The following is a 26,568-nucleotide window of genomic DNA, read 5'->3' on the forward strand; positions in this document are numbered from 1 at the left end:
TTGTTATTTTTAATTTACTTTTACTGATTTTAAATCTGGGCTGCCGCTGTGTGTTTCATTTATTATCAAAGGAGGCTACTTTTTATTTTGTACATTTCACAAACACAGGGAGGACTTAAGTAGGCCTGCATATATACATAGTTCTGTATTGCTACTCTATTTCTATTTACTGTAGGCTAGTTATATATTTCATAAATGCCTTATAAGCACAATGAAAATATTAATGAATGCTCATTTAGGTCTATTAATAATCTTGATAGGCTTATTTAGACTTTTTAGGCTGTGTTACTTCATTATAAGACACAAATATTATTTTTTTTTGGTGAGTTATGGGGCAAAAATCTGCAGTATTTTGATTCTTAAAAAAATAAAAGGCTATATCACAAATGTATGTGAAGTTATCCTGCGTGTTTTCAATGAAAACATCATTTTGAAATATTAATTTTAAATTAGCGCGCGACTCCGTGACGCGCCGACCCCACGTGACCCCCATCCCGGAAGTGGAGCTGCACTGGTATGACAACACTGAGCGGTCGCTCGTCTGTACATGTCCGTGCTGAGAGACGAGTCCAGTGTACATGCTAACCCTGCTGGAAACATGTCGGACATTTTACTGAAAATAAAAACCAGCGTGGCGGAGAAGAAGAAGACGTCCGTGGGTCAGAGCGACGTGCAGACGTGGGGTTTGAGAGGTAACGGAGGCGTTTCACCCGAAGTTACAGAAAAGTCTTCAACTAGCTTAAAGTTGCCTTCATTCGCAGTTAAGCTAACATGAACTAGCTCCCTGCTGCTTTAGACAATGTTTAACTTTTAGCTGAATTTTTTTGAAGCATTTTTGAGTTTTTCGACCTCCTGTTATCAAATGATGCACTGTGACGGTACCTCTGCTCGCAGGGATCCAGCTGAGACAGTACCAGCTGGATGGTGTGCAGTGGTTGACCCAGTGCCTGGAGAACCAGCAGGGATGCATCCTGGGAGATGAGATGGGTTTGGGAAAGACCTGCCAGGTATGAGATCCATCAGGCTCCCTTATAACCAGTGTTTTGCAAGTTACCTTCAAAAATGCAATATATTACATATTATTAGTTACCTTCATTTTAAAGTAATCTGTTACATTACTGTGTTACTGTCTGCGTAGAGTAATTTATTTGCTATTTTTTTGTCTTATGTAATCTAATCTTTAGGTTTGGGAGGGTAATTTGGACAGAGCAAACAATATGACGACTTGATCACCTTTGGCTTTAGGGCAGCTGGGGATGTTAATGATTAACCATCAATCGGTTGATCGGGGTGATGAATTTAAATGAATTAAAAAATGTATTAACTGACAATCAGAGATGGGCACAAATGCATCAAATGTATTTATTAATACTGATACTGATACTGAACTTACTTTAATTATTACATTTAGCCATTTAGTAGCCTTAATGTGAGTTTGATTCTGTTTGCCAGTTGTTGAATAGTAATAGACAGAAGCTACGCGATTGAATTATTATTATTATTTTGTGTAATTTAGTTTTATTTTATTTTTATTCTTGCTTATATATATTTTTTATTTTTCTGCATATTTCTAAGACTTTGAATGGGAGCAGCTGTAACGTAAGCAATTTCCCCTCGGGGATCAATAAAGTAATAATGATTTGGATTCTGATTATATTCAAGTGACTTGGTGTTTACTTTTTCTGTTCTTTTAAAACTAATGTATCCTACCCCTTTTTTGCATCGAACATAAATCACGTCAGTGGTTAAAACATGGTTTAAAATGTCCAACATATTTCATATCTTATTAATGATTAACCGGTAATCAATTGTTAAGGCAGCTGACTATCAATTAAAGAAAGCGAGAAACCTGGTTCATGTCTCTCGTGATGATGTAACTTTTATTACATTATATAGCAGGAAATGAACAGGGCGAATTACAGCAATAATGGCTGCATTTTGGAGCATTGTTTACGCTGGCTCACTTATATGGCTTACTGGCACGGTTGAAAACTCCCACTCAGAATTCGCAGATTTAACAAGAAACTTTGGCCAAAACTTTGATATTTATTTGAACTGTGTACCAGCAACATATTTTAAGCAAATACGGCCTAATACAGATGGATTTATCATGCACCAATAACTTGTTTCCACAACTCAGGACACGTCACAGTAGTTATACCAAATTCATCAGCTTGACTGATGTTTTTTAATGCATGCCTCAAATAAGACGAAGGCATGCTTATATATATATATATATATATATATATATATATATATATATATATATATATATATATATATATATATATACAGGGCTGTATATATCATCTAACTGTATGTCAAGAATTCATAATGATAATTTGTTCATAATGATAATTTGTCCCTTCAGACGATCTCTCTGCTCGTGTACATGTCAGGAGCTCTCGGGAAGAAAGGCCCGTTCTTGGTGCTGAGCCCGCTGTCTGTCATGGAGAACTGGAGAAAGGAGCTGGAAGGGTATGATCACATCACATATAAACGTACATACTGTATATGTAAATTGATTGTTTACCCATAAAACCATCCATGTATAAAATCCTACACTTGTGTTTTACGTGGTTACAGCTTTGCTCCCTCTCTGACTGTGCTGTGTTACAAGGGAGACAAAGAGAGACGGGCTGAGCTTCAGAAGGAAACCGGCACACAGGATTTTCATGTTCTGCTCACTACATACGAGGTCTGTGGATACTCTGTGACAACAACATGATCTGAAGTTTTATCTTGGTTGAAATTGACATGTTTTTTATTATTCTGTTATTCACAGCTGTGTCTCAAAGATGTTTCATTCTTGAAACGGTGAGTGTGTTCTCAGATTGACATTATGGATGTCATCATAAGGAGTAACGTCATAATGTTGTTAATAATGTTTCCATGTAATCAGAGAGTCACTCTGCTCCTCAGGTGGAAGTGGAAGGTGCTTGCGGTGGACGAAGCTCACCGACTGAAGAATCAGAATTCACTATTGCACAAAACCTTGACACAGGTACGGAGCTGCACCTGGTTTGAGTTGTGACATATTTTTTTCTTCATTTTTCACACTATTAGGATTGTTTTTTAACTTCCCCCCCGTACTATCTTTGTGTAGTTCTCAGTTGGCTTCAGAGTCCTGCTGACAGGAACCCCCATCCAGAACAACCTGCAGGAGCTCTACTCCCTGCTGAGCTTCATTCAGCCCAGCATCTTCACACCTGATGGCGTGGACGACTTCCTCAACACTTACTCCAGTGTGCAGAGTCAACCGGCTCTTGGTATGACAAGTTTCTATCTTACTAGAATGATGTAGAAATAATTAAGTATTGATTACATTTAGCAATTATTTAGGATTCCGGTGATTTGTATCCAAACGTGCATCCCATTCAAGGCAATTTTGAAAGATAAGGTCCTGTAAAATATGAATATACAATTTGTGATTTATTCAAGGTATTGCACTTGTTGTGGAAAAGCTCTTTTAAGCAAGTAGTCGTGGTAACTGCTCATTAAATGAACACTGGCACACTGAGTCCCTCGTACTGTTCTTCGGTTTCCAGCTGCTGAGCTGCAGAGTGTCCTCGAGCCCTTCCTGCTTCGTAGAGTCAAGTCGGAAGTGGCCGTAGATCTGCCGAAGAAGACAGAGCTGGTGATGTACCACGGCATGTCGGCTCTGCAGAAAAAATACTACAAAGCTCTTCTGATGAAGGATCTGGGTGAGACGTGTGCACTGTGGTCTAAAGTCCAATCCATACTGTTTTTTCTGTTTTGTTTTTTTAGGCTGATAAAAGTATTGATATGTGAAAAGTTTAAAATGATGATATATATAAGCCAATACTCATTTGTTTTGTAAATAGAAACACTTAACATAATAAACAGTCTATATATTTTAAGAGGTGTAACCAAAAAACACAAAGAATCGTACATTTTAAAGTCTCACACTCTAGTTGAAAAACTGTTTGCAGTAGCTAACTGGTAGTTCAGCTACATTTGTATTTGAATAGTGATTCAAATAGTTAAATCATTCTAGCTCTACTATGGTGCTAAACCTTTGCAGAATGCACTTTTGTGATGCCTTAATCATCATAAACTCACTTCTCATGACTCTCTGCTTTCAGAGGCTTTTGGAAACGAGCAGAAGACGCGGCTGCTGAACATCTTGATGAACCTCAGAAAGTGTGTTAACCACCCGTACCTGTTTGATGGTGAGATGTGCTCACTGATGAATGAAGGCTGAACAAGACTGATGTCAGTAATAGTAGATGAGATGTACGTACAGTAGAAGCATACAGTATTTTATACCCATAAGTGGTTTCCTGTTTGTTGTGTAGGGTTGGAACCGGAGCCTTTTGAGATGGGGGAGCATCTCATTGAAGCCAGTGGGAAACTGTGCCTTTTGGACAGCATGCTGACTTACCTTCACAAAGGGTCAGTCGATCTACTTGTCATTGGGCTCCACCTGGTGGCAGTTTAGGCTCATTTTTCCTGCAAATGTTTTTGAAGTCACTTTCTCTTCCATAAACAGTGTTTAACTTTATTTCTCTCTTTATGTTTGTGGTGAAGGGGTCATCGGGTCCTGCTGTTCTCTCAGATGACAAGGATGCTGGACATACTTCAGGATTACATGGAGTACAGAGGTAAACGGGGGGAGAACATTACTCTGACTAACTGTATATTTTTTTGTTTTTCTCCACAAATATAAGTGCTAAATAGAGCTTTTTTATTCAGGCTATAGCTATGAACGTCTGGATGGGTCCGTCCGAGGAGAGGAACGGAATCTAGCGGTGAAAAACTTCAGCAGCAAAGACGTCTTTGTGTTTCTACTCAGCACTAAAGCAGGTGACTGAAACCTTTAACCCAAACCATGAACAGGAAGGACAAGTGTGTCATGTGTAGGATCAAACTGAACATTATCAGGTTTCAGTAATGTTCATATTGTCCTTTTTAACGTATCAGAGATGCAGAATTTGTACTATTATTTTCTCCTATACATCAGAAACATGTTGAGACATTTAATTTTGGAGCCTCTTTTGTCACATGGCTCATAAACGTGTTTGTGTGGTAAGAGTAATCGTTTAAGATGAAGTGATTGATTGCAACCGTCTAAATAACAATAAATAATTGTGGCAGGTTTGCAGATACCAGAGTAATTTGGTAAGTCAACAGTGACTGAGCTGCACTTGCAAGCGTTCCCGCATATCTAAATCTATAGGTGGCTTCATAGAAGTAGCTGAGAGAGGAAAGGGGAGTGATGGCACAGAGATAAGAGCTGCGGCAGGATGACGCTGGTGTAAATAAGGCCAGCGTCTTGTCTTAGGTTGTTTCATACGCAATGTGAAACTAAGATGAGAGAAACCTAATTTCCTGTCACAGATTGTCACTTTTTGTGTGTAAAGTTTGAAGCTGTGTAAGTAAATAAGCATTTAAATAAAAAGACTGCAAGTTCAGAGTGCAAGGTTTTCAGACATTGTGCTTCGGCTTCCTGACGAGCTGTCTTTGCAGGGGGAGTGGGCTTGAACCTCACAGCTGCTGACACGGTCATTTTCATGGACAGTGACTTCAACCCTCAAAATGACCTGCAGGCTGCTGCACGCTGCCACAGGATTGGTCAGAACAGGTGTGTGAATAATCATTCCCAGCCGGTTATTGCACCTTAATTAAAGGGGCGTGCCGCAACTTTACTTATAAATGTCAGTTTAAACAGCATGGAGAATACCCTGATGATACCACTAAGAGTACTCCACTAATGTAGCATTTCACTCCTGTAACTGTCAGACTCAGGATGACACATCATTGTTTTATTCCACACATTCTTCTTTGTCAAAACTTGGCGCCTAGATTACCCAGTGCAATTCAACTGCAGACAGTTCAGTTGGGGATTGGGTGTGTTCAACTAATAGCAGCTAATGTAGCCTTGAGCTATTATCCTCAGGTTTCTCACGGTCCTTGAAGGTTTGTTCATTTGAAGGAGGAAAATCAAAGCATTGAATGTTTGAAAAAAAATATATAATAAATAGGTCATTAAAAGTGCTTGATTTTCTGTGTTGGGTGTAAGAATAGAATAGAAAAAAGTTCTTTAAGATGTTTTTTGTTATTTAAATGATTAAATAGACGATCTGTTAGCTAGTTTTCTTTCATCACTGTAACACAGCAGCACAATTGAAAATGATCCCACATTCAAGCCTCTCTCTCTTTTTAAGTGTTGTCCGTGAGCTTCTGTAAAGCCTGCTGATTCTCATTGTTTGTAAGATAAGGCATTCAAAAGGCTGGGATGGTGTAATGAAAGACGCTATTTAGCTGCATTAAAGGCTTTAAAGCTTGACTCAGACGCTGTGTCAGGGACTAAATCTCAGCCTCTGCTGCACTGACATCGACCCTGCTTATTAAAATCTGTGTCACAGACTTAATGGAAGTACAATATTAAAAAGGTGAAGAAGACCTTTGATCTCTGATTGACTGTGACTCATTACAGGCCTGTGAAAGTAGTCCGCCTTCTGGCTAGAGACACTGTGGAGGAGATAATGTACTCCCGTGCTGTGTCCAAGTTGCACCTCACCAACACTGTTATTGAAGAGGGACGCTTCTCTTTGCTGGACCAGGCTCAGTCAGCTGCTGCAGGACTGCAGGTTTGTCAACTCACTCTTGAAACACCAAGTCATTATCTATCTTCTCTGATTCCTGCAGTCCCCAGTGTCTCGCTCTACTTTCAATACAAAAAACTCTTCCAGCTGTCTTTGCTCTCACTGTTATCAGTCACCTCTCATGTTTCCTGCCCTACAGCTGAGTGAGATCTTAAAGTTTGGGGTGGATAAGCTTTTATCATCAGAGGAGAGCTCTGTACAGGACGTGAAACTGGAGCAGATCCTCGGTCCATCATGTGACGGTCAGTGGGTGGATGATGAAGACTTCACCTCACTCAAAGAGGAAGTGGAGGAGGAAGAAAGCATCTCTGAATCTGATGGACAAAGTATGTCGTGTACTGGAAAAATCTCACTTTTACTTTTGGTTCTCACCCTGTGAGAAACTTAACCACACATGAAAATACACCACAGATTTCCTCATCACCTTTCCAAACATCAGTAGAATTCGCTCTGCTTACTAACCCTCATGTTGTCCCATCCCTCAGACCACATGTACTACTTTGAGGGGAAAGACTACAGTAAGGATCCCAGCACTGAAGACCAGAAGAGCTTCGACTGTTTGCTGGAGGAGCAGCTGGATGAGTTCCAGAGAGCTGCAGGAGAAGGACGAGCTCTACGACACAAAGCTGGAGTAAGACTGTCTCCTTCACCCCAGACTGACAGGAACATGTTTTTAAATTGTGCTCAAACATTGAATTTATTTGTAAAAGCTAGGGTGTACTTTGGGCTGGAGGGTGAGTTCTGGATGGGTCATTAAATCATTTAAAACATTTGTGCACAATACTGATGTATGTGCACATTATATTCTTTATGTAGATCACTATTTTGTTTAATCACCTTTTTAAAGGACTTGGTCTCAATGATCTCAGCTTTCAGACTTCTGGACACAAAAGAAACAATCCTGTTGTCATGTCTGTTTGTTGTGTCGTTGCGTTTTACCGCCACATGAGACAAACATGCAGAAACAAATTATTCATTCCAACCAGGGAGAGATGATCAGATTAAGCATTAACATGGTTATTATGCACTAATATTTTTCTATTGAACAGATTATCAGAGGTTGACACCAGCCCTCTTTATGTAATGATCATTAGTGAAATATTAGGGTACTCTATATACTCTACATATTTAACTATGTGACTAACAGTGTGATTTCCTCCGTGTGCTCCCAGGTTTCAGTGTCAGCAGCCCTTCAGTTTCCAACCAGGAAGAGGAAACTTCTTACTGAGGCTGAGCTGGAGCTGAGGCGCCAGAAGAGGGAGGAGGCTGCAGCCAAGAGAGCCAAGATGCAGGAGGACCTGAAGAAGAAGCAACAAGAGCAGAAATACAAGAAAAAGTAAAGATCTCTCAATCAGTCCTTCCTTTTTTGTCTTCACCCACTGAGCTCACTAACAGTTTTCCTTTAATTCGATGTGTTTCCTTCATGCAGAATGGCGTGGTGGGAGTCATGCGGGTACAGATCTCGGTGCCTGCCCTCTCTTGACAGTGAAGAAGAAGAAGAAGAAGAAGAAGAGGAGGAGGAGGATGACAGCAGTGTGTGTTCCACAGACTCTGACAGTACCGCCATCCACTATGTTCTGGGTGATGTTACTCATCCTCACACCGCTCAGGGAGATGCTATCATTGTCCACTGTGTTGGTAAGAAACATGTGTTGCCTTGTCATTACCATAGCGACATGTCACTTAGTCTGATAGACTGATAAAGGGAGGGATAGTGACTCTTCAGCACTTCTTCTACAACTGTTTGTGTGTAGATGACTCAGGCCGGTGGGGCAGGGGAGGCTTGTTTACAGCTCTGGAGGTGAGATCTGATGAGCCACGAAAACAGTATGAGCTGGCCGGCAAGATGAAAGGTATGATTAGCCATGATTACAAAGAAAGTCATTACTCATGCCTTTAAACACCTTTTTCTGTAAAGTTTGCTTTAAAATGAAGCCCCATCAAGTGTGAACCTATAATTTCTTTCAGATTTGGACCTTGGAAGTGTGCTGCTCTTCCCCATAGATGACAAACAGTCAAGATTAGACGGCCGGGATCAAGTAAGTTCTGTTGAAATGAAACTGCTGCCTGGAAACGCACCCTTCTTCCGTGGTATGTGTCGCTTCTTTGCAGTAGTAATGATCAGCCGTGTGATACTGGGTGTGGGTTTATGTTTGGTGACAGAATTGTGAAGGTGTGACTGACACAGCCTGACAGCTGATATGACTGTGACAACTAATATAAGATAAGAAGCTTTAACCTGTTTCCATCTCTTTTCTGTGAACTCAGTTGGCCCTGATAGTGGCACAGCAACGAGACAGAGCCAACAACTTGTCAGGGATCTTTCTGACAGCTCTGGATGACGGTCTGAAGAAGATTTACACTGCAGCCAAAAGAAACAAGGGTACAGCCAAGCACTGAATATCACAGTCCTTAAAGGTGCACTATGTTGTTTCTGGAACAGATTTAAATCAGAAGACAAAGATCTTCATTGATTATTTTATGCCTAAATAAACTAAATAAACAACCTCCTCAAACTGATTTTGAAGGACAACACAGTTTCATACTGTTGTACTTTGTATATACGTGGCAGACCCTGCCACCTTTGCCATCGTGACCCAGTTACTGAGCAGTTTCAGGTAAAAACTAGTTTCTTTCCGCATCCGCGCGAAAGACAGCTAGCTAAGGTAGCTAAAACTCAGCCATGGAGGACGCCATCAGTGTTTACATTCTGTGCTTTCATTAGCATGAGCCTCTCATCCATGAGTAGGTGATAGTGGTGATACGGTACAAGAAAATATTTCCTACATTACACTGCTCACAACAAGGTCTGTGGATTATCTTGGAGTAACCGGGTCATGAGTTTTTCAAAGGTATTTTTTTTTTTTATGCTTTGACCACTACGAGCCAAATTCCACCTAGTTCCATTTTATTTGAGTGAACGCAGACATCTCTACGGCTGCTGTCTCCAAAACTATGCATTTTTGTTTTGGGTGTGAACGGTCCATTTAAACAAAAAACTAAGTACACCGTTGTTTTCGCGTAGTCTGTTTGTAGTGAATCAGGACATTTTTAGACCTAGGTTATCCGTGCCAATAACACACGTTGATAATTGAACCTCTGTGAGGACAAAGAAAGGAGGGGCATGATGTTTGAGCTTTTTGTTAGACCTGACTGACGGGATATTCTATTCTTGACATGCTGTTTATCTTGCTGCCGTCACGGCATGTGCACAGACAAATTCTTGGTGACAAGGTTCTTGAAAACTAAACATGAGAAGAATTTGATTTCACTTGGGTTATTATCATATAACGGAGGAACTGATTCAAGCTCTAATTACAAGCTTGTTTCTATGTTTGTTCACCTTGCAATATTTCTGGTTCACGATCCAAACCTCAAACTACAACAGTAGTGAGAGCCGTTCCTCCTTAAGTTCAGCTCGAGCAGATCTTAAACATGGGAAATGGTGTAGTCATGCAAACCCCTCACTGACATTTTCTCTGAATTATCTCTGTGTTTTTCCCCACATAGCAAGTGTACACCTTCCACGCATCGGACACTCCACCAAAGGCTTCAACTGGTACGGCACAGAGAGGCTTATCAGGAAACACCTGGCTTCCAGAGGCATCCCCACTTTCATGTATCTTTGAAAGTTGTCAGCAGATTAAATCTGAAAAGCAATCTTTTTCAAAGAAAGGTCGGAGTCATTTTCCCTTAACTTGCCTGACACAGATACTATCACAGCAGAACAGCAAAGAAAACTGCTCTAGCTCAAACATCCACCTCTGCGACATCAACATCCTCCTCTCAACCACAGTTACATAACTCAGACAGGTCCAGTGACGACACAGAAGCAGAAACCCCCGGCCCCTCAGCTCCTCCGCAGAGCACCGGCCCTGCAGAGCTCCCAAGTTTCATGAGAGGAGTCCGTGTGTTTTTCTACAATCTGCCTGCATCAGAGAGGAAGAGGCTGGCCCGCTACCTTATCACATATCCTTTCAAACAGTATTGCAAACTATTTATTATCACCTGTGATATAATTAATAGCTTTGAGTTTATGTCAAAACATGTATTTCTAATGTTTAGACATCTTTCATGAGGTGTTGAATCATGAGGTGTTGAATCATCCACTAATGAGCATGTTTAGTGTGAAGAGCAACAGTTGGCATGTTATTAGCACCTGATTTTAGTGTGTGAACACCTGCAGCAGTTTGTGTGGATGTGTGAAAAGGATAAAGAAAAAAACCCCTCTAGCGAAACACAGATGTGTTATGATTACAGTAAGTGTTGAAATATCACGGCTCCTTAGCTGCAGTGCACTTATGATGGAGAAGAGGAGGAGATCATGAGTCCGGAGGTCACCCACATAGTTGCAGAGGTGGAGAACAGCATCCACACACAGGTTAGTGTCTCGCTGAACTTCACCGATAGTGAATCTTCACTGATAGTAATCTGACTTCTGACTTACGTCTATGTTTCCATTAATATACATATTTCAAAGCGATGACCTTTTTTGTGGTAGAGGAAAATTTAAACCATGATAAATTTAGAAGGGGCAAGACCTTTATCAAAGAGCAGAGGCTGAGGAGAAAGCAAAGCACAGAGAAACAACCCAACAACTGTATTTAATGTTGTGATCTGTGTGAATAGGAGCTCCAGGATCTGGTGGACCGGTTCAGTCAGGCTGTCCCCGTCCGGACAGACTGGCTAGAGTCCTGCTTCTCCAAACAACGAAAAGTCAACACTGCAGTGTTCTCACATCATCTCAGATAACACCATGTGTAATTGTTTTTTAATCTTATTTTTTAAAAATCCTTTATATTAAGCTTGAATGAACTTGGGTGGCTGCTTGCAAATGCACTAAATGTCAAGTCATTTGAAAACACTTTGCTTACATTGATTTATAACTGACATAAAGAGTTAATAAAAAAAACACTTGTATCTACCGCTGTGTTGAAGTTTTGCTTCTGTAGAAAAAACAGTGAGTGAGTGTGTGAGTACTTGTATTTGCTACATAGTGAGGACCTTTATGTTTTTAACCGCATACTGAGGACATTTTTGGCTGATTCTCTTAACTTCAAAGGGCTGTTTGAAGGTAAAAGGTGCAATATGTAAGAATTATTGTTGAAAACATTCACACCTTATCTAAAATTATCAATAAATGCGAAGGAATGATGTCTATGTTTTGTGTGTCAAAGAATATTTATAGGGCTGGGACTTTATCGCGTTAATTACGATTAATTAATTACAGAAAAAATAAGGCGACAAAAAAGATAATGCATTTAATCGCAATTTATTTTTGCACTCCAAACAGCGCGGAACGTTGCTTGTGCACGAGTTCCCGGCAAACCCGTAATACTGATGCACAGGACACAACACGAGAAATGGAAACCGATGAGAAGTCGTTGCTGGGTTCGGTGGGCAGAAATTTTAGTGTTAAAAAACTACGGGGTGGAAACCTGGATAAAAGCACAGTTGTGTGCAAATTATCACCGGAGCACTTCCAGCCTCCGCTACCACCTCAATGCCAAACATGTTGCAGCTAGCACAGACAACGCTCCTAGTTCAAGCAGGCAGTGTTGCCAATCCACACTCGACAAGATGACAGAGTTCAGAGCCAAAATGAGTCCACGACTGACAAATTATACTAAAATACTGTCGGCCACTCTCGGTGGTAGAAGATCAGGGGCTAGAAGCGGTGCTACAGATAGTGTCGTCAGAAGCAGAAGCATGCAGAAAGACAATTTCAAACAAAATTCATCAGCTTTATGACACTGAAAAGCAAGCGTAAGCTCATTTATGTGTCTATTCATTGATTCAGTCGTATACCAAAATCCATTTAAATTGAAAAATGCTTCTCGTGTCAAATATTGATATGCGATTAATTGAGATGAATTAATTACAGAGCCTCTAATTAATTAGATTAATTTTTTTCATCGAGTCCCACCACTAAATATTTAGTATGCTAACTAGCTAGCCACATCCCCGTCCACGACTCCTGTGCTAGCAGCAACACCAACACTTTCCCGCTGCTTGGCGCTCTCAATCCGGACTGCCAGCTGCTCCGCTAACTGAGCTAACTAGTAGACGGCAGCTTAAGTTGGCAGCAGTTACTGAAATATGAAAGTTGAAATATTGATATTGTGTTTATAATACACATAATGTCATTTGAATAAACCAGCGAAGATTTTCAGCCTTGTGCATCTTTTGTTTATGAATTAAGTAGCCGACAGTAATTGTTCTTTTTGCAAATTAGAGCGCGTTAGAGTACTTTAGAGTTACCAAATATTACGGTAAAACCCCTGTGCGACTCGTCTGGCATGTCGGTTACATTGTCCAGACCAAGTAGTGGCCAACCGTGTAATTACATCATCACGTGACGCACTGGAGCCCGAAAAGACTTTTCCCCACAAGCCAACATTGTGAAAGAAGGGTTTGTAAAACGGTGTACACATTTTTCTGAGTGTCACAACTCCCGCGAAATGACTTGTTTCACTATCATAATTTGAGCCATTCGGTCCGATTAAAATTTGAAAAGTCTAGACGAGCCGCACAATTGCTAGAAGCTGAGTGTTTTGGGCTTTCGTAGGAATGAATGGGGCTCCTGTGTCCGGCAGTAACAGGTCCATAGTCCAGACGGCATGAAGCCAGCTGTACCTTTTGAATATATTAACTCTACCGCCTCCTTTACGGCCCACGATCAGTAACTCCACAGCCTGATAATAGGAACGGCAACGCGATACAACATTTACAGATCTTTATTTTGCTTAAGACGGCAATTTTTTTCCAGTTACTGATTACTTTTGGATTACTTGAACTGCAGAAGTAACAACAAAAAAAAAAAGTAACACAGATGACTTTGTAAAACCCCCAACATTGGGCTAGGATGATCATTACGTCATTAGGGTCCTCACAACTACAGAAATACAAGTACGTGTGTGTGTGTGTGTGGGTGAAGGTGGAGTCTGTGTGTCTGCGGGGCGGTGCGGGGCGGTGCGGCTCAGCGGCAAAAGTTAAGACCGAATCCATCAAGAGCGTCAACATTTGGCATCTGTCTCGGGTGGACGACATGTTTCACTGTCCGCTCGCGTGTTGTGTTTGTTTTTTTAAAAACTTTTGAAGGTGAAGCAGCGCACGCGGAGGAGTTACCTGTCGGGAGGAGGGGGGCGGGGGGGCTCGTGAACCTGAACCACCGACGGTAAGTTACGTGACGTAATTACACTTGACTTGCACAACATGTTTATTCTCACGTACTTTGAGTCAAAAAACCTCCAGTTTAAGGCTCGTGTGACGCTTTTAATACAACTAGTTCACAGGGAGATTTATTTCAGAGGCTTTTTTTAAAGGTTTTAAAGTCAAACTTCGGGAAAACTGACGCAGGAAAGATGCTACTAGCTTGATATTGCTAATTAAAAACGCCGATGCTGGCCTCAGAGATGTGTACAGATAATGACTGGAAGGTTGTTGGGCTTTTTTTTTTTTTTGGTTTTTTAACCTGTCAGCTCGAAGTAAAAAAAAAAAAAAGGTAGTCGGAGACGTATCTGGGTCAGCTTCAGTGGAAAGTGCACACAACAATGTGTGTGTGACCACAGAGGCTTTAAATGAGTGTGTATTTACATTTACAGGAACCATCAGGTGCGTGTTGGAGGGTAAACCCACCTAAACTGATGTGAAGCAGAGAGTCTGTAATGAAAAGATACATTTCTGTGAAGTCTATACTCATTTACCTTTTTTATTTCCCATTGCTTTAAAAAAGATAAATAAAAAACAGTGAATGGCCACAGGATTTTGAGAATGTGGGTGAGAAGTGACACTGTAAAAGTACAGTGAGGCAAACAGCTGTGAAGCAAGCGTGTCATTACTCAGAAATCCAGAAACAAATATTTATCTTCTGGAAGTTTTGTGGTTTTCTGACTTTTCCATCATGAGTCTGTTTTTTCTGTCGGTGCGAGGCATCATTTCCTTATTCCCACATGTGAGTTCATCGCTCTCCTGAGTTGGAACCACCAGACATTTAGAGAAAAGTCCCCTGTGTGGGAGACGCTGTGTCACACACACACACACACACACACACACACACTGAAATGTGTTTTCATGTGAATCAAAAAGACACCGGCAGAAGTGTGGGCTGGTATACACAAAAAATTTGCATTATGAATCTATTAAATGTTAACTTAGTTATGTGTTAATATGCAAAAAAAAAAAAAGGAAGCTGCTGTACTTTCAATCTGATATTTCGCCTGGCGAGTTTTGTTTTGACTCATGTCCTCTTACAGAACTTCTGGTGCCGTTAAACCAGTCACACATGGATGTCAGGACGAGGCCTAATGATGATGCCAACTTCAATCGTCTCAGCTCTGAATAGGTAACCATGACAACAAATACGCTGTTACTACAGATGTTACAAAACACAGGAAGACAGACAAATATTCATCTTAATTCATCCAGATAATTTTTTTTCTCGCCCACAGTCACGTCAGCCAGCTGAGCAGATACCACAACGGCCACCACAACACGCCTGAAGAGGACGATGAGACCATGAGTACGCAAGAGCGAGAAGCCAGCGTCGTCCACAAACCGGACTCCACGACTAACCCCGATGGCCACTTCCCTCCTCCAGAGCATGCCACCTTCCCTGATGACCCCCTGTTCAGCCGACAGAGGCTGGACAGAGAGCAGGAATACAAACACAACCATACTCTCCCTCATCCTGGCCTGAGCTACTTCTCGTATCATCCTCCCCGCAGCTTGCCTGCCGGGTACAGCCAGCCCACGCCGTTCCCAAGCCAGGCGAACGGAGCCTGGCTCCACCCGAGCTTCGCCAGCAGCTGGTCGGGGTATCCTAACAGCCTGCCGTCCTCTCTGAGCCACAAAGATTTCTCCAGCTGTACTGGAGACAGCTGCCTGTCAGGGTGCAAGTCCCTGTCCCTGCCTGCTGGACACAGCACCAGTATGAGCAGTTTAGAGCAGCCGTTTTCTCTGTGCTCCAACCCGCCTTCAGCCAACTTGTATCACCATACGTTGCCTCCGTACTCGTGCTCGCCGAAGGGCGCTGCCTGCTGTGCTCAGTGTCCTGCGGACGCCTTCAACAGGGGGCCTGTGCCCAACAACCCCCCCTGGCCTCAGTACCACCCAGCTTATGGTCCATACTGTAAGTCTAAAAGTGTTTATCACGACGACACAGGCACATACTGTGTGACAGGAGCAGTGAATTATTGCTCTTACAGTAGAAAGCAGTAAGCCTGTAATGGATTTTTTTCTTTATTCTGTCTTTACTGCTTTAGTTCCACTTGACTGCAGACTTCCTGGAGCTGGATACACACAAATGTGAGTTGCTGGACACATTTCCGCCTCTTAACTTATATTGCATGTTTCTAACTGTGATTAAAAATTAACTTTTTTCTTCACGCAGCGGCCTCAACACTCCTGTGAAAGAGAAGAACCCTCCTTGTAGCACGCCACTCTCTCTGGAGCAGAGTAAGTGTTGACCAGCAGGTCTGCAGATAATCAGAGTTATTAATCACCGAGCTGCTTTCATTGTTGATTTATTGCTCTTGAATACAGGGAGGGTGTTTGTCACGTATGAAGCGGACAACGACAAGCACGTCAATGAGATCATCAACTTCGTTGCTCTGCTGCGACACAACGGCTTTGATACGCATGTATGTACTGGTTTTTGTTGTGTTTTGGCACAAGTTGAGGAAAAAGGGTGAAACTGTAACAGACAGAGAGAGGACGGAGTAATTATTTTAATTGTTGTCTTTTTGGACTTTGGAGAAATTTCACATAAACCTTTGGTATCAGTATCAGTAAAAAATATCAAAATATAAAATCAAATTGTAAATTCCAGTCAAAAACAGATCTGGCAGTCATTGCTACTCTGCTAAGCTAACGTTTAGTATCTGTTTTTAATTTTCATGACTAGGTTTAGCTTCTGCATCACTGCCCTAACAACCAACCTCATTCCCAAGATGTTATTTTGATTAACAAATTGTCATAACAGTCTCAAGTTAGGGCTAGCTGTGGTTACCTTTAGCTAGCTTTAAAGGTGCAATATGTAAGAATTGGCCACTTGTTAAATTCAAACTCAGACAGGTGGCAGCATATCACCAGAGTAACCACCGACTGCTGCCAACTGTAGCTGCCATTAGCTAGTTGTGGCTCAGTTGCTGTGCAGTTAGCAGTCTTACACCAGGAAGTGTTGGTGTTTACACTAGCACAGGTGCTTTAGACAGGGCCGGGCTGGGGCTAGCTGGTTAGCATGCTAAACATGCTTTGCAATAGTATACATAAAGGCCTTAACTTCAAAACTGTGATGCCTTAATATTCTGTTGATAGTTTTAGTTCAGTTTTTATGTTTTTAGTCGTAACTGCATGTTTAACATGCTGTTTTCTTTGGATTTATACATTTCCATGGCATAAACATTTTATATGTCCAAAGAAATCAGATTTTGGTCTTAAATACATTTGTAGTAAATGTGTATTAATGTGTTTTGGCTTTGTAGGGCAGTTGGGGTGTAACTTGTTCGGGGAAACTTTCTAACTGATGTCTTTCTTTGTTTCAGATTGATATCTTTGAGCAGCAGTTCAGGAGTATAAGCAAGATAGACTTCATGGAGCGGTACCTCAGCGAGGTGAAAATCTGATCTTTCTAAGTTAATAAAAATGGATAGAAAGAGGAAGTAGCCTCAAAATACTTTTGATATAAAGATCTGCCCCATGCGGAGCTTTTTTCTGTCTGCAACGCTGAATATATTGTATGAAGATGTTTAATAATATAGCATAAACAGGATTGCTAAGCTGTCATGTTTTTGTTGTCCCCTCATCCAGAAAGAGTACCTGATCATCATCATCATCAGTCCCAAGTACTATGAGACAGTTACAGCCTCCCCTGTTGGTCTGGAGAACGACGAGAGGACCTTCAACACCGTCTACATACACAAACAGGTTCATAGGTTCTCCAACGAATGACTCCAATATCCACCTAAAGTTGAACTTTTTTATTATTTCAATGTGTTGTTTTTTTGTCTGCGTGCCATGTAGCTCCAGAATGAGTTCATCCAGAATGGAAGCAAGAATTTCAGGTTCATTCCCATCGTGTTCCCCGGGGCTAGAAAGGTAAGTTTTATGAGAGGGCATGTCAGCTCGCTTCTTTTGCTGCTTCTCTACATCCTGTATGATACCACACCAGATGACACCTTCCTCTAACCTCTAATGAACCTCTAACCTCAATAGTCTGATTACTCTTTCTCTGCTCTGTTGTTGTGTTCACAGTGTCACGTCCCCAACTGGCTTCAAAACACACACGTCTACAGCTGGCCGCGCGACCGGGACGACATCCTGCGGCGACTGATGAGGGTCGAGAAGTACAATCCACCTCCTATTGGCCCGCTACCGACCATCGTTTCTATCCCCATATAGAGACCTTCGACCTGAAGACACACACTGGACTGAAATGTTTGAAAAAAACTGGAGAACTACTGGTCATACGGACATACAGTATGTGAGCCGGATGTTTTACTGTACATCAATTTACATTTTAAGGGTGCTGCATGAACGATTCTCCTGGGATAAACAGTGTTGCATAAGTGTAATGAGTTCCTCTAATTGCACAGACAAAGTGCCAGTGTTGATGTGAAAAGGAGGATGAGCAGCTTGTCAATGTGCATCACACTGCACGCTTTAACCTCTCTGTATTCCACCTGATGTTTACTGCTGCTACTCTACATGTGTTACTTTTACAGCCTGACGAGTACATTTAGTTATGTGACAACACAATTTAAAATCTACGGTTCCCCGAATTTGAACACCTCTGGTTGTAAAAAGAGATTTATCATATTTGTTCTTCAACCCACATGCGCACGTGTTGTGTAATTAAATATACCACAGACATATTGAGTAGTTTGATGACTGTATATTTGCAGAATGAACCAGGAGAGATTTAATTTATGAGAAGCAAACACAGACACGTCTTACCTGGCAGCCATGTTAGTTTTCCCATTGTGGCGTCATTCTGACGCAAACAGCCGGCCAACTGGAGTGAGTCACTGTTGTATTTTGACGAGCAACTACAACAGAATAAACTCTGCTTTCTTTACGGCACGTGACAGATATTATCAGCATTATTTGAAATGTATTTTTCTCATTAAAAATTAAAAATGTGTTTTTAAAGCGTTGACTTTCTGAATACTTATGGGGGCCACATTGTTTTTGCACATTTGAGCTCTTTTACTACAAACCAACGGATTACCCATAGAGCAGCTGTGATCTTAACCAAAAGATGACCTGATTTAGGTTTACGATGTCTCCAAGTTGGTTTACACAGCGAACTGAAACAAATAAAACCACTGAAACCGACCGAGAACAACGTGTGAATAACATGTTACTAGGCATTTTAGTTACTCAATTGCTACGTTCCATTTTAGAATAGTCCAACTCAGAGATGCAAGTCGATTTTAAAGACATTTTAAAGTTTGTTTCTGGGCTGAAATCATTCTCTGTGGATTAAAAAAATAGTCAAATTAAAAACAGTAAAAAATAAAAATGTCAAAAAAGACTATATTTAATGTTTTACCTCCCTACTGAGCAAAAACATCCAAAAGACGTCAATTCAGCGTCTTTTTCCGACTGGAGAACCAGAATCAAATTTCTTTTCACATCATTTCAACGTCATTAATGATGTCCACGTGACCTCCTTACAGAGTTCAAATTTTAAGTTTTTGCAATGTAGTCTTTTTGGTGATCCGTCCTTCATCGGGTCGGCTAATGTTCCTAAGATCGGATGACCAAAACATGGCATTTAATAAATCAGACGAGTAGCTCACCTGGTAACGCAAGCTGCTGAGGTTGAGGCCAAGGGTTCAAAGTCACCCGGTAGATTTTGCTGCATGGAGTAAAATTTGGCCGTCATAAAAACTTAGATATCTTTAAATTGTAGGGATGTCACTTGGTCATCACTAGTGAACGTTGAAAAGACGTCTAAAAACCTTTCACCTTTCCTTTTTAACGTTGAATTGATGTCTTTTGGAGATGTTTTCGCTCCGCGGGTCACCATCTTCATTGATTTTTGTAAGTATACACTCATGTCATTCTGAATTTGATGTCAGCAACACTTAAGTTGGGACGGGAGCTTCAAAAAACACCAGTGTGGAACATTTCACAGGTAAACACGGTCGTAGTATCATGATTGGATACGAAAGGGACGTCCTCCAAAGTCGTTCGCGAGCAAAGACGGGGTGAGTTTCACCACTTTATGAAACACATGATGGTATAAAAGATAATACTACAATACCTGTTGTCAGTAAACACAGTCTGCATGCAAATAACTGCATTCTGTTTTTATTTGCATTTCACACACTGGCCTACTTTTCTATAATCTGGGTTGTTGTAATAATACAAGTGTATAAGTGCACGGTGTGTTTGCAGGTTGCATAAGACCTGTCCCTACACTGACATGGCAGTTAATGAAGACAAGCAGAGACCTGGGACTTGTTTGCCTGCAGGGCTGCGGGCATACTTTCAAACAACTAGCTGCATTTTTCTGTTTGGGAATGAGGCATGAGAATGTGAAGGTCTTAGTACTTTTCTATTAATTACAGTTCTGCCCTCGCTGCTGTGTTTGAGTGACTTTCTGGCTTCTCCTCGGCTGTGTGGAAAGGCTCAAACAGGATGTCATATCAAGATGAGTAGCTGACACAGCTGCCTGCCTGCCTGCCTGCCTGCCGTGTGGTACGGCTTCTTAAGAATCGGCGACTTCAGACTCAAATGGGTCATTGCAGCCTGTTCGCGGTTTGAGAGAAATCACATGTAACACCGTGACACACTTAAAGAAAATGTTTGTGTGTGCAGAATACGGTGTGTTCTTCATCCTCGCAGAGATTCAATAAGTCCTGTTTATTAGCTGCATCTGGAAGGTAACCGATTAAAAAGCCGAGCGTCGCGATGTGGTTTAATGGTTTTATCTTCACAAGAGGTAACACTGCAGATGTTCATACAGACATCATAAAAAAAATCTGAATAATGTGTCATATATTCATCCATATATTGAAAAGTACATGAAATAATATTAATTTTAATAACATAACAACAAAAGGACAATGACATCTGTAATAAAAGTGGATTACAAAGTGACATTTTATGTAAATAACTCTTAAGAATTAGGTAACAGAAAACAAAATCAGACAGTTCCATTTAACCGTATGTAAAAACATCGAAGTGCTATTTGTTCAAAGCTACAAAATACACTTAAAAAGCAGGAAGCGTTTTTTAATTTCCTTCAAGGAAAAGTACTATAAAATAAGTTACAGTACAGTGAATTTGTCCAAACCGACTTTTGTTCCCGTCTTCCAGCCTTTTGTAAGCACAAACAACAGGATCTGTAACTCATACAGGAATAGAGAGATACTGTTTCCTCATGAGAGACGTCTTCCCCCGAGAGGAGATGAACGGCCGTGCTGTTGTCGATAACTGTGTGTGTGTCTACTGTGTTCATGTTTATAATAGCCGCACAAACACTTCTGAAAATGTGAAACCTTCTAATCTTCAACATGATCTGCGTGTCATCCTGCCCACATCCTTGGTTGAAAGAACTTTGTACTTCATGAGCTCAGAAAATTTGACAAATACTTCATGTTTAGTCACATAATAATAATAATAATAATAATAATAATAATAATAATACAGAGGCAAGTTCTCATACATCGTCAGCTGGCAAAGGAGGTATGTTGAACCTTGGTCTAGTAAAAAAAGCCATCTTCTCTCTGCAGGAAGAGAAAAGAAAACATATTTACACACACATTCTGGTTTACTTTGCAAAATAAAAGCCCGTTAATCAGCACTGGTAAACAAAAAATGTCTTGGATGAAAAAGGAATAGAGTACTTTTTTAAACGAACATCTCGGGGCACATGTCTGATTTTATGAACTTGCTGGAAGTACGAACTGGACGAGACTTAACGTTAGCCATTTTCACCTGGCACTAACATCTGCAGCCATAAATAATAAGTGTTACAGCAAGCCCAGCTAATCAGCCAAGATCTGGAGAGGCGCGGTCAACCTTGCCGTCCAACTCTTAGAGAGGTGTGTGCAGCGGAATCAATGAACGCCTTATCTTAGAGCTGACATGTGAAAACAATATAATTGTAGAGTACAACAAACGTGTACGGCACTGCAGATGTTTTGTTTTTGAAAAGATGCAGCTTTTTTTTTGACGACTGCTCTGGTCTGATAATTGGACGGACTTTCTGAAAAAAAGGGGAACTTAAATGATGATATAGATCGCTGACGATGCCTTACGCTGAGAAGCATCCAGAATCGTTTTGCATTTGGATCGCTGACAGCTGAGTCTTAACAGAATCGGATTGTGAGGCCAGTGAAGATTTACACCTCTTAGTACAGTAGTGCTGCAGAGATGTCCTGGCCTACAAATTTGTTCATAAGATATCACATCAATTACATAAATACAATTGCATAAAGTGAAAATGAAAATTATGATGCAGTTTTTTACCATTTGATTTTTTACCATACTGCACAGCCCTTGTGAACAAAAACAACGCTGCGAGCAGTTTCTTCAAGTCTGCAGTGCTGTTGAACGTACGGGACTTTCTGGCAGCTTACGTAACGTGCTTTGCTGCAACTGAGGAAGTAACTTCCTCACCAGTGAACATGAGTCAAGTTTCTTGTGATGTCCTTACTACAGAAAAAATGTAGAACTGCAAGAATTACCAGTGACCAAAAATGTGTTATGAAATATGTTACATGGAGGCCAAACATGGTAAAACCACCCCTTGACCAAAATGTCTCACAGTACGTTACTGAAGCTAAAGACGCTCTGACTGTTTCAGTGAGAGGTTAACATTCCCAGAGGAGTAACAGTGTGACAGCTGACCAGGAGTCAGCATAATCCCAACCTGAACGTCTGCACCGGCAGGGGCTCCTTCTGGCTCTGCCCCCTCATCTGCAGAACCTCTTTGGAAGCCTTCCTCAGCCTCCTCTCTGCCGCCTCCTCCTGACGCTGCTCCTGCTTGCTTTGGTTGGCCTGTAGCACAACAAAACTAGAGTCAGCTGCTCGGCCCACTCTCACGTTGTTTGTAAAGTTACTGTAATGCTGTGCTTCCAGTCCAACCTGTCTCTGGGCCTCTCTGAGCAGGCAGCGGAAGCGCTCGTCCCTCAGGGCCCAGTGGGGGAGCTCCGGGTCCTCCCTGGCCTGTGGTTCTTCCAGTCGCAGCTTCAGCTCCCTCAGTGCGGTCAGCTCCTCCATCAGCTGCCTCTGACGCGTCCTGCAGGCCTGGAGATCCAGCTCCAGGTCCAGGGAGGTACGTGTCGGCTGCTCGGCCAGGGAGGAGCGGTACGACTGCTGCTTACACACACACACACACACACACACACCCCTCAGAAACTAGATACTTAACACTTTTACATGTGGACACTTGAGACATTATAATGCGACTGTACCTGCTTATATCGCAACGTTCTTCTTTCCAACGTGTTCCTGACGAAGGGCGATTTCTTTGGTAGAGTTGAGCTGTCACTGTCGCTGCGATATAACTGAAAGATTAAATGCAGATAGGAGTTACAACTGAGTCGTAAATGTAAGTCAACAGCCGACTGTCCACACAGAATTACCTCTTTTCAAACATTTGCACAAACTCACCCTGCACACATATTGACTCCGAGCGCCAGGAGAGAAGGTCTGAGAGCGAACGATGGTGCTGCCGCGCATGAATGGCGAGGCGTGACCCCAGCGACCTCCCCTCTCTTTGGGCCGGACTCGCACCAGCTCCGGGAACACGCCCTCCGTCATGGTGGCCTTCTCCACCTGCAACAACAAGTGACAATATGACCCTAATGTGTATGTTTTGGCTTCATGAGTTGGTTACATATTCAACTGTATAAATTGTTTCCTTTTTGAACATTTCGGGGTTTTTTGTCTGTGTGCTTGTAATAAAATATTGTGAATATGTCGTATAAATATTGCATTGACACAATCATTCTATTAGAATAGGTTCCAATACACATTTGACCATCCAATGAGCTGAAATTAGGCTAAACTCAACACCAGACTGTAAACTTTTAGTTGAAAACTGGAAAAGTTTTAGAGTTTTTACTATCAGTTCTCCATGGTGTTACACTTTTTCCTCAACATAGCCGAGGTCACCTGAGGCCTTTTTCATGCTCTGACAGGTGATTTAAGTGTTTTGCCAACTGACTTTGAACAAGTGAGAAGAGGCGGGTGAGCCCAATTGGTAAATAAGGTGAACAAAGTCGGCCAAATTCTGGTCAACCTTTACAGAGGAGCAACAGAAAGCATCCTGACTGGAAACACCACAAACTGGCATGTTTTGTGCACGGCCCAGGACAGGAAGGCTCTTCAGCGGGTGATTAAAACCGCCCAGAACATCAACGGTACCGATCTACAGAGCATCAGCAACATCAGTGAAGTGAGATGTCTGCACGGAGCCCAAAGGATACTAAAAGACAACACCCAACCGAACCACAGTCTTCTTCACCGTGTAGCCATCAGACAAAAGATACAGAAATATCCTCAGGTGGTGAGACTCCTTAATTATTCCTCCGCACTCAACTGTATAAAATTGTTTTTGTTTTTTTTCCCCTGACATAACGTACAGAGAATTTAAATTAGTTATGTTTAAGAACCCTGCTGCTCACTCTCGTGTGGTGTGTGTCCACATAGGCAGCGTCGCTGCTGCGGCGTAGCTCCTGTCTGCCCTGTCCGTTTACAAGGAGTTTGCCTGTGATAATAATCAATAAATATGATGACGTGATTTTCCTTCACCCCTGTTGAAAGAGTGAGGAAGTGGCAGGGGGAAAGAGCTGCACAGGAAAAAAGACTGCCCTTCTCCTGTGTGTATTCTCTTCATGTCTGTGACATATTCTACAGATACAGACATTAAAACTGTAGTGAGGTGCTGGTATGATGTCGATACGACTGCCTACAGGTCGTTTTCAGGTCTGTTTTTTCAGAGAACAGCGCACATGTCTCTGTAGTTTTGTTTTTTGATACATGAGCTTCAAGTTCACAGAACAGTGTGCACAGTTCCAGGATTTGTGGAGAAAAGCGTAATAAGAAAAAGTATGCGACTTGGATTGCAGCCAATGAGCTGTCATCTGTCAGGCGATGTGACATATCTTCAGCTACGCAGAGGATTGTGGGTCAGAATTGAGAGAAAAGCATGCGGACTACAATGGGACCAGATGCAGAATACGTTCTTGTATGTTTGGCATGCAGCGTTTAATTGTCAGTGAATATGCAGCTCCACACATCACTGCTGCAGACTTCACCTTCATAGTAGAGAGTTTGCTGGTCGTCTGTTCACAGCGCCCTCCGGTGGTGATGCAGATGCCCTCTGCACACAGCCCCTCTGAGCAGGCAGCGGTGAACGCTGTGCTGTTGCTGCAGCCGCTGTCCACGGACTCCGCCTGCCAACTCCTGCAAAGTATACCCTTGTCAGTTTAACGCACGTGCTGAAGGAAAAACAAGTGATTTTGTACACGACATGACAGAACTTGGGTCGAGCTGAAAGAGAAGAGAAGAAAAAAAAACACACCTCTCAGACGCCGCCTCCCCCGGCTCATCCTTCTTCTCCAGCCTCTGCAGCTCCAGCTCTCCCTCCCGTGCCTCCAGATGGGAGGTGGTGGTGGTGTTGGTGGTGCGTGACAGCAGAGTGCACACAGTGTCCTGTAATGTCACAGAGAAAACTATCGGACACACTGTCAACATTCCTCCTCCCTGCTCTGACAGTGTGAAGGCTCATTTGGCTCGCGAGACACATTCTTGTCAATTATTCACTTTTACGAGCTGCACACCTGCACACTGTAGGCTACAAGGTACGTAACAACAGTATCATGAAGATTTCTCCCAAAGGCAAGGCAGGCAGGATTTACACTTCAATGCATTTAATGGGGCAATCTACTTATTTCTCCCTAGTAATGCCTCAGGATTGCTCATTTCTTTAGTACCGTGACAGCAAGAGGGCACGAGATGAAGTTTTCCCAAGCCCTGACTCAGGTGCATAATATCTCCCAACTCTCTACGAGCAGGCACACAGCCAAGCCCCCCGCATGTCATTCTTCTCCGAGCAGTCACAAGATGATAAAAGCAACAGTAAAGAAAAATCCTTCAAATGAAACTGTCACTCTTTGTGTTTTAGCTCCGACTCTGTTGTTTTGTCATTTAACTTGTTTTATTGTGAAGGTGTAGATCTGCTGCTTGTGATCACTTTGCAACTTCATTTCAGCAAATATCTGACCAGTTCTATAATGCAACGTACAGCAGGAAGGACTGAGAGCTCGAAGACAACGAGAGATTTTCTACCACAACAGTCTGACTAACATCGACTGCTATTCACACAATGACACTGGTAAGATCAGTTCTCCTCCGCAGTGCAGGGATCAGCTGGTCAGCTTACTGTTACAATCAACAGAGACGGGTCTATTTGTTGGTGCTTGTGTTTTATCATGTGTTAAGTTATTACTGTGTTAATTATTCCAAATAATTGTATCCATAAAATATAAATCATACTGTATATTACAGTACAGGTAAAAATCCAAGGTTGCATTGTGTTTTAATTCACATCTATAAATCTGATTCAAATCTGATACTGTTTAGAACTTCACCAATAACTTAATAAGCTAATAACTTAATTATTAAGTTAACTAAGGATGCATGATATAAAATCTGCCCCATACTGGGAAATGTATATTATTGGGTATTGACTGTATCAGTGGAAACGCAGCATGTACGCACTCTGATACAGTAGGCAGTGGTATGTAGCTAAATTGGTTTGCGATCTGCCACTAAATACAGAAAAGGAGAAGAAGGAAAAGAAGAAGAAGAAGGAAAAGAAGAAGAAGAAGGAAAAGAAGAAGCGCAGCACAGCGTTGTCGTGTTATTTTTACAATTTCAGAGAAAGACAACATGATTGAAATTTTTAAACAAACAT

General features: G+C 41.8%; 3 protein-coding genes across 4 annotated transcripts in view; 2 read left to right on the top strand and 1 right to left on the bottom strand.

Annotated features, from left to right (window-relative positions):
* Positions 1-566: 566 nt before the first annotated feature.
* chd1l (chromodomain helicase DNA binding protein 1-like) lies at positions 567-11,554 on the top strand. Its single transcript, XM_073476899.1, has 25 exons — positions 567-692; positions 895-1,007; positions 2,372-2,478; positions 2,587-2,698; positions 2,786-2,817; positions 2,923-3,004; positions 3,107-3,269; positions 3,549-3,704; positions 4,107-4,193; positions 4,320-4,416; positions 4,552-4,625; positions 4,717-4,827; positions 5,491-5,605; positions 6,461-6,614; positions 6,769-6,955; positions 7,115-7,260; positions 7,802-7,965; positions 8,059-8,267; positions 8,384-8,482; positions 8,598-8,668; positions 8,898-9,012; positions 10,140-10,248; positions 10,341-10,595; positions 10,926-11,010; positions 11,259-11,554. Exons 1-25 carry the CDS (start codon positions 599-601, stop codon positions 11,379-11,381), a joined length of 3,060 nt encoding a protein of 1,019 aa, XP_073333000.1. The 5' UTR covers positions 567-598; the 3' UTR covers positions 11,382-11,554.
* Positions 11,555-13,669: 2,115 nt separating this feature from the next.
* traf3ip2l (TRAF3 interacting protein 2-like) lies at positions 13,670-18,779 on the top strand. Its single transcript, XM_073476529.1, has 10 exons — positions 13,670-13,806; positions 14,885-14,973; positions 15,080-15,759; positions 15,893-15,935; positions 16,021-16,085; positions 16,173-16,270; positions 17,174-17,242; positions 17,439-17,555; positions 17,652-17,726; positions 17,883-18,779. The coding sequence occupies exons 2-10, from the start codon at positions 14,918-14,920 to the stop codon at positions 18,027-18,029; spliced, it is 1,350 nt and encodes a 449-aa protein (XP_073332630.1). The 5' UTR covers positions 13,670-13,806; positions 14,885-14,917; the 3' UTR covers positions 18,030-18,779.
* A 1,771-nt stretch (positions 18,780-20,550) lies between these two features.
* The window catches only part of wwc3 (WWC family member 3), a 33,709-nt gene continuing 27,691 nt past the window's right edge, over positions 20,551-26,568 (bottom strand). The window contains exons 17-23 of one of the 2 annotated variants that reach the window (XM_073476635.1): positions 25,174-25,304; positions 24,908-25,055; positions 23,259-23,423; positions 23,060-23,152; positions 22,731-22,961; positions 22,516-22,643; positions 20,551-21,367 (exon numbers count right to left, since the gene is read on the bottom strand). In XM_073476635.1, coding sequence (XP_073332736.1) covers positions 21,301-21,367; positions 22,516-22,643; positions 22,731-22,961; positions 23,060-23,152; positions 23,259-23,423; positions 24,908-25,055; positions 25,174-25,304 — 963 coding nt within the window. In that variant the 3' untranslated portion in view covers positions 20,551-21,300. Of the gene's footprint in view, positions 21,368-22,515; positions 22,962-23,059; positions 23,153-23,258; positions 23,424-24,907; positions 25,056-25,173; positions 25,305-26,568 lie in introns of both variants that reach the window. The other variant, XM_073476634.1, reaches the window with a different exon arrangement.

This window comes from Pagrus major, chromosome 11 (assembly GCF_040436345.1).
Source record: "Pagrus major chromosome 11, Pma_NU_1.0".
NCBI classification, from domain to species: Eukaryota; Metazoa; Chordata; class Actinopteri; order Spariformes; family Sparidae; genus Pagrus; species Pagrus major.

Coding starts and splice junctions, on each gene's coding strand:
- chd1l (XM_073476899.1), top strand. CDS start 599: ATGTCGGACATTTTACTGAAAATAAAAACCAGCGTGGCGGAGAAGAAG. Junction 6,615..6,768: donor CAGCTGCTGCAGGACTGCAG/GTTTGTCAACTC, acceptor CCTGCCCTACAG/CTGAGTGAGATCTTAAAGTT. Junction 8,483..8,597: donor GCTGGCCGGCAAGATGAAAG/GTATGATTAGCC, acceptor AATTTCTTTCAG/ATTTGGACCTTGGAAGTGTG.
- traf3ip2l (XM_073476529.1), top strand. CDS start 14,918: ATGTCAGGACGAGGCCTAATGATGATGCCAACTTCAATCGTCTCAGCT. Junction 16,086..16,172: donor GCCACTCTCTCTGGAGCAGA/GTAAGTGTTGAC, acceptor TCTTGAATACAG/GGAGGGTGTTTGTCACGTAT. Junction 17,727..17,882: donor TGTTCCCCGGGGCTAGAAAG/GTAAGTTTTATG, acceptor TTGTGTTCACAG/TGTCACGTCCCCAACTGGCT.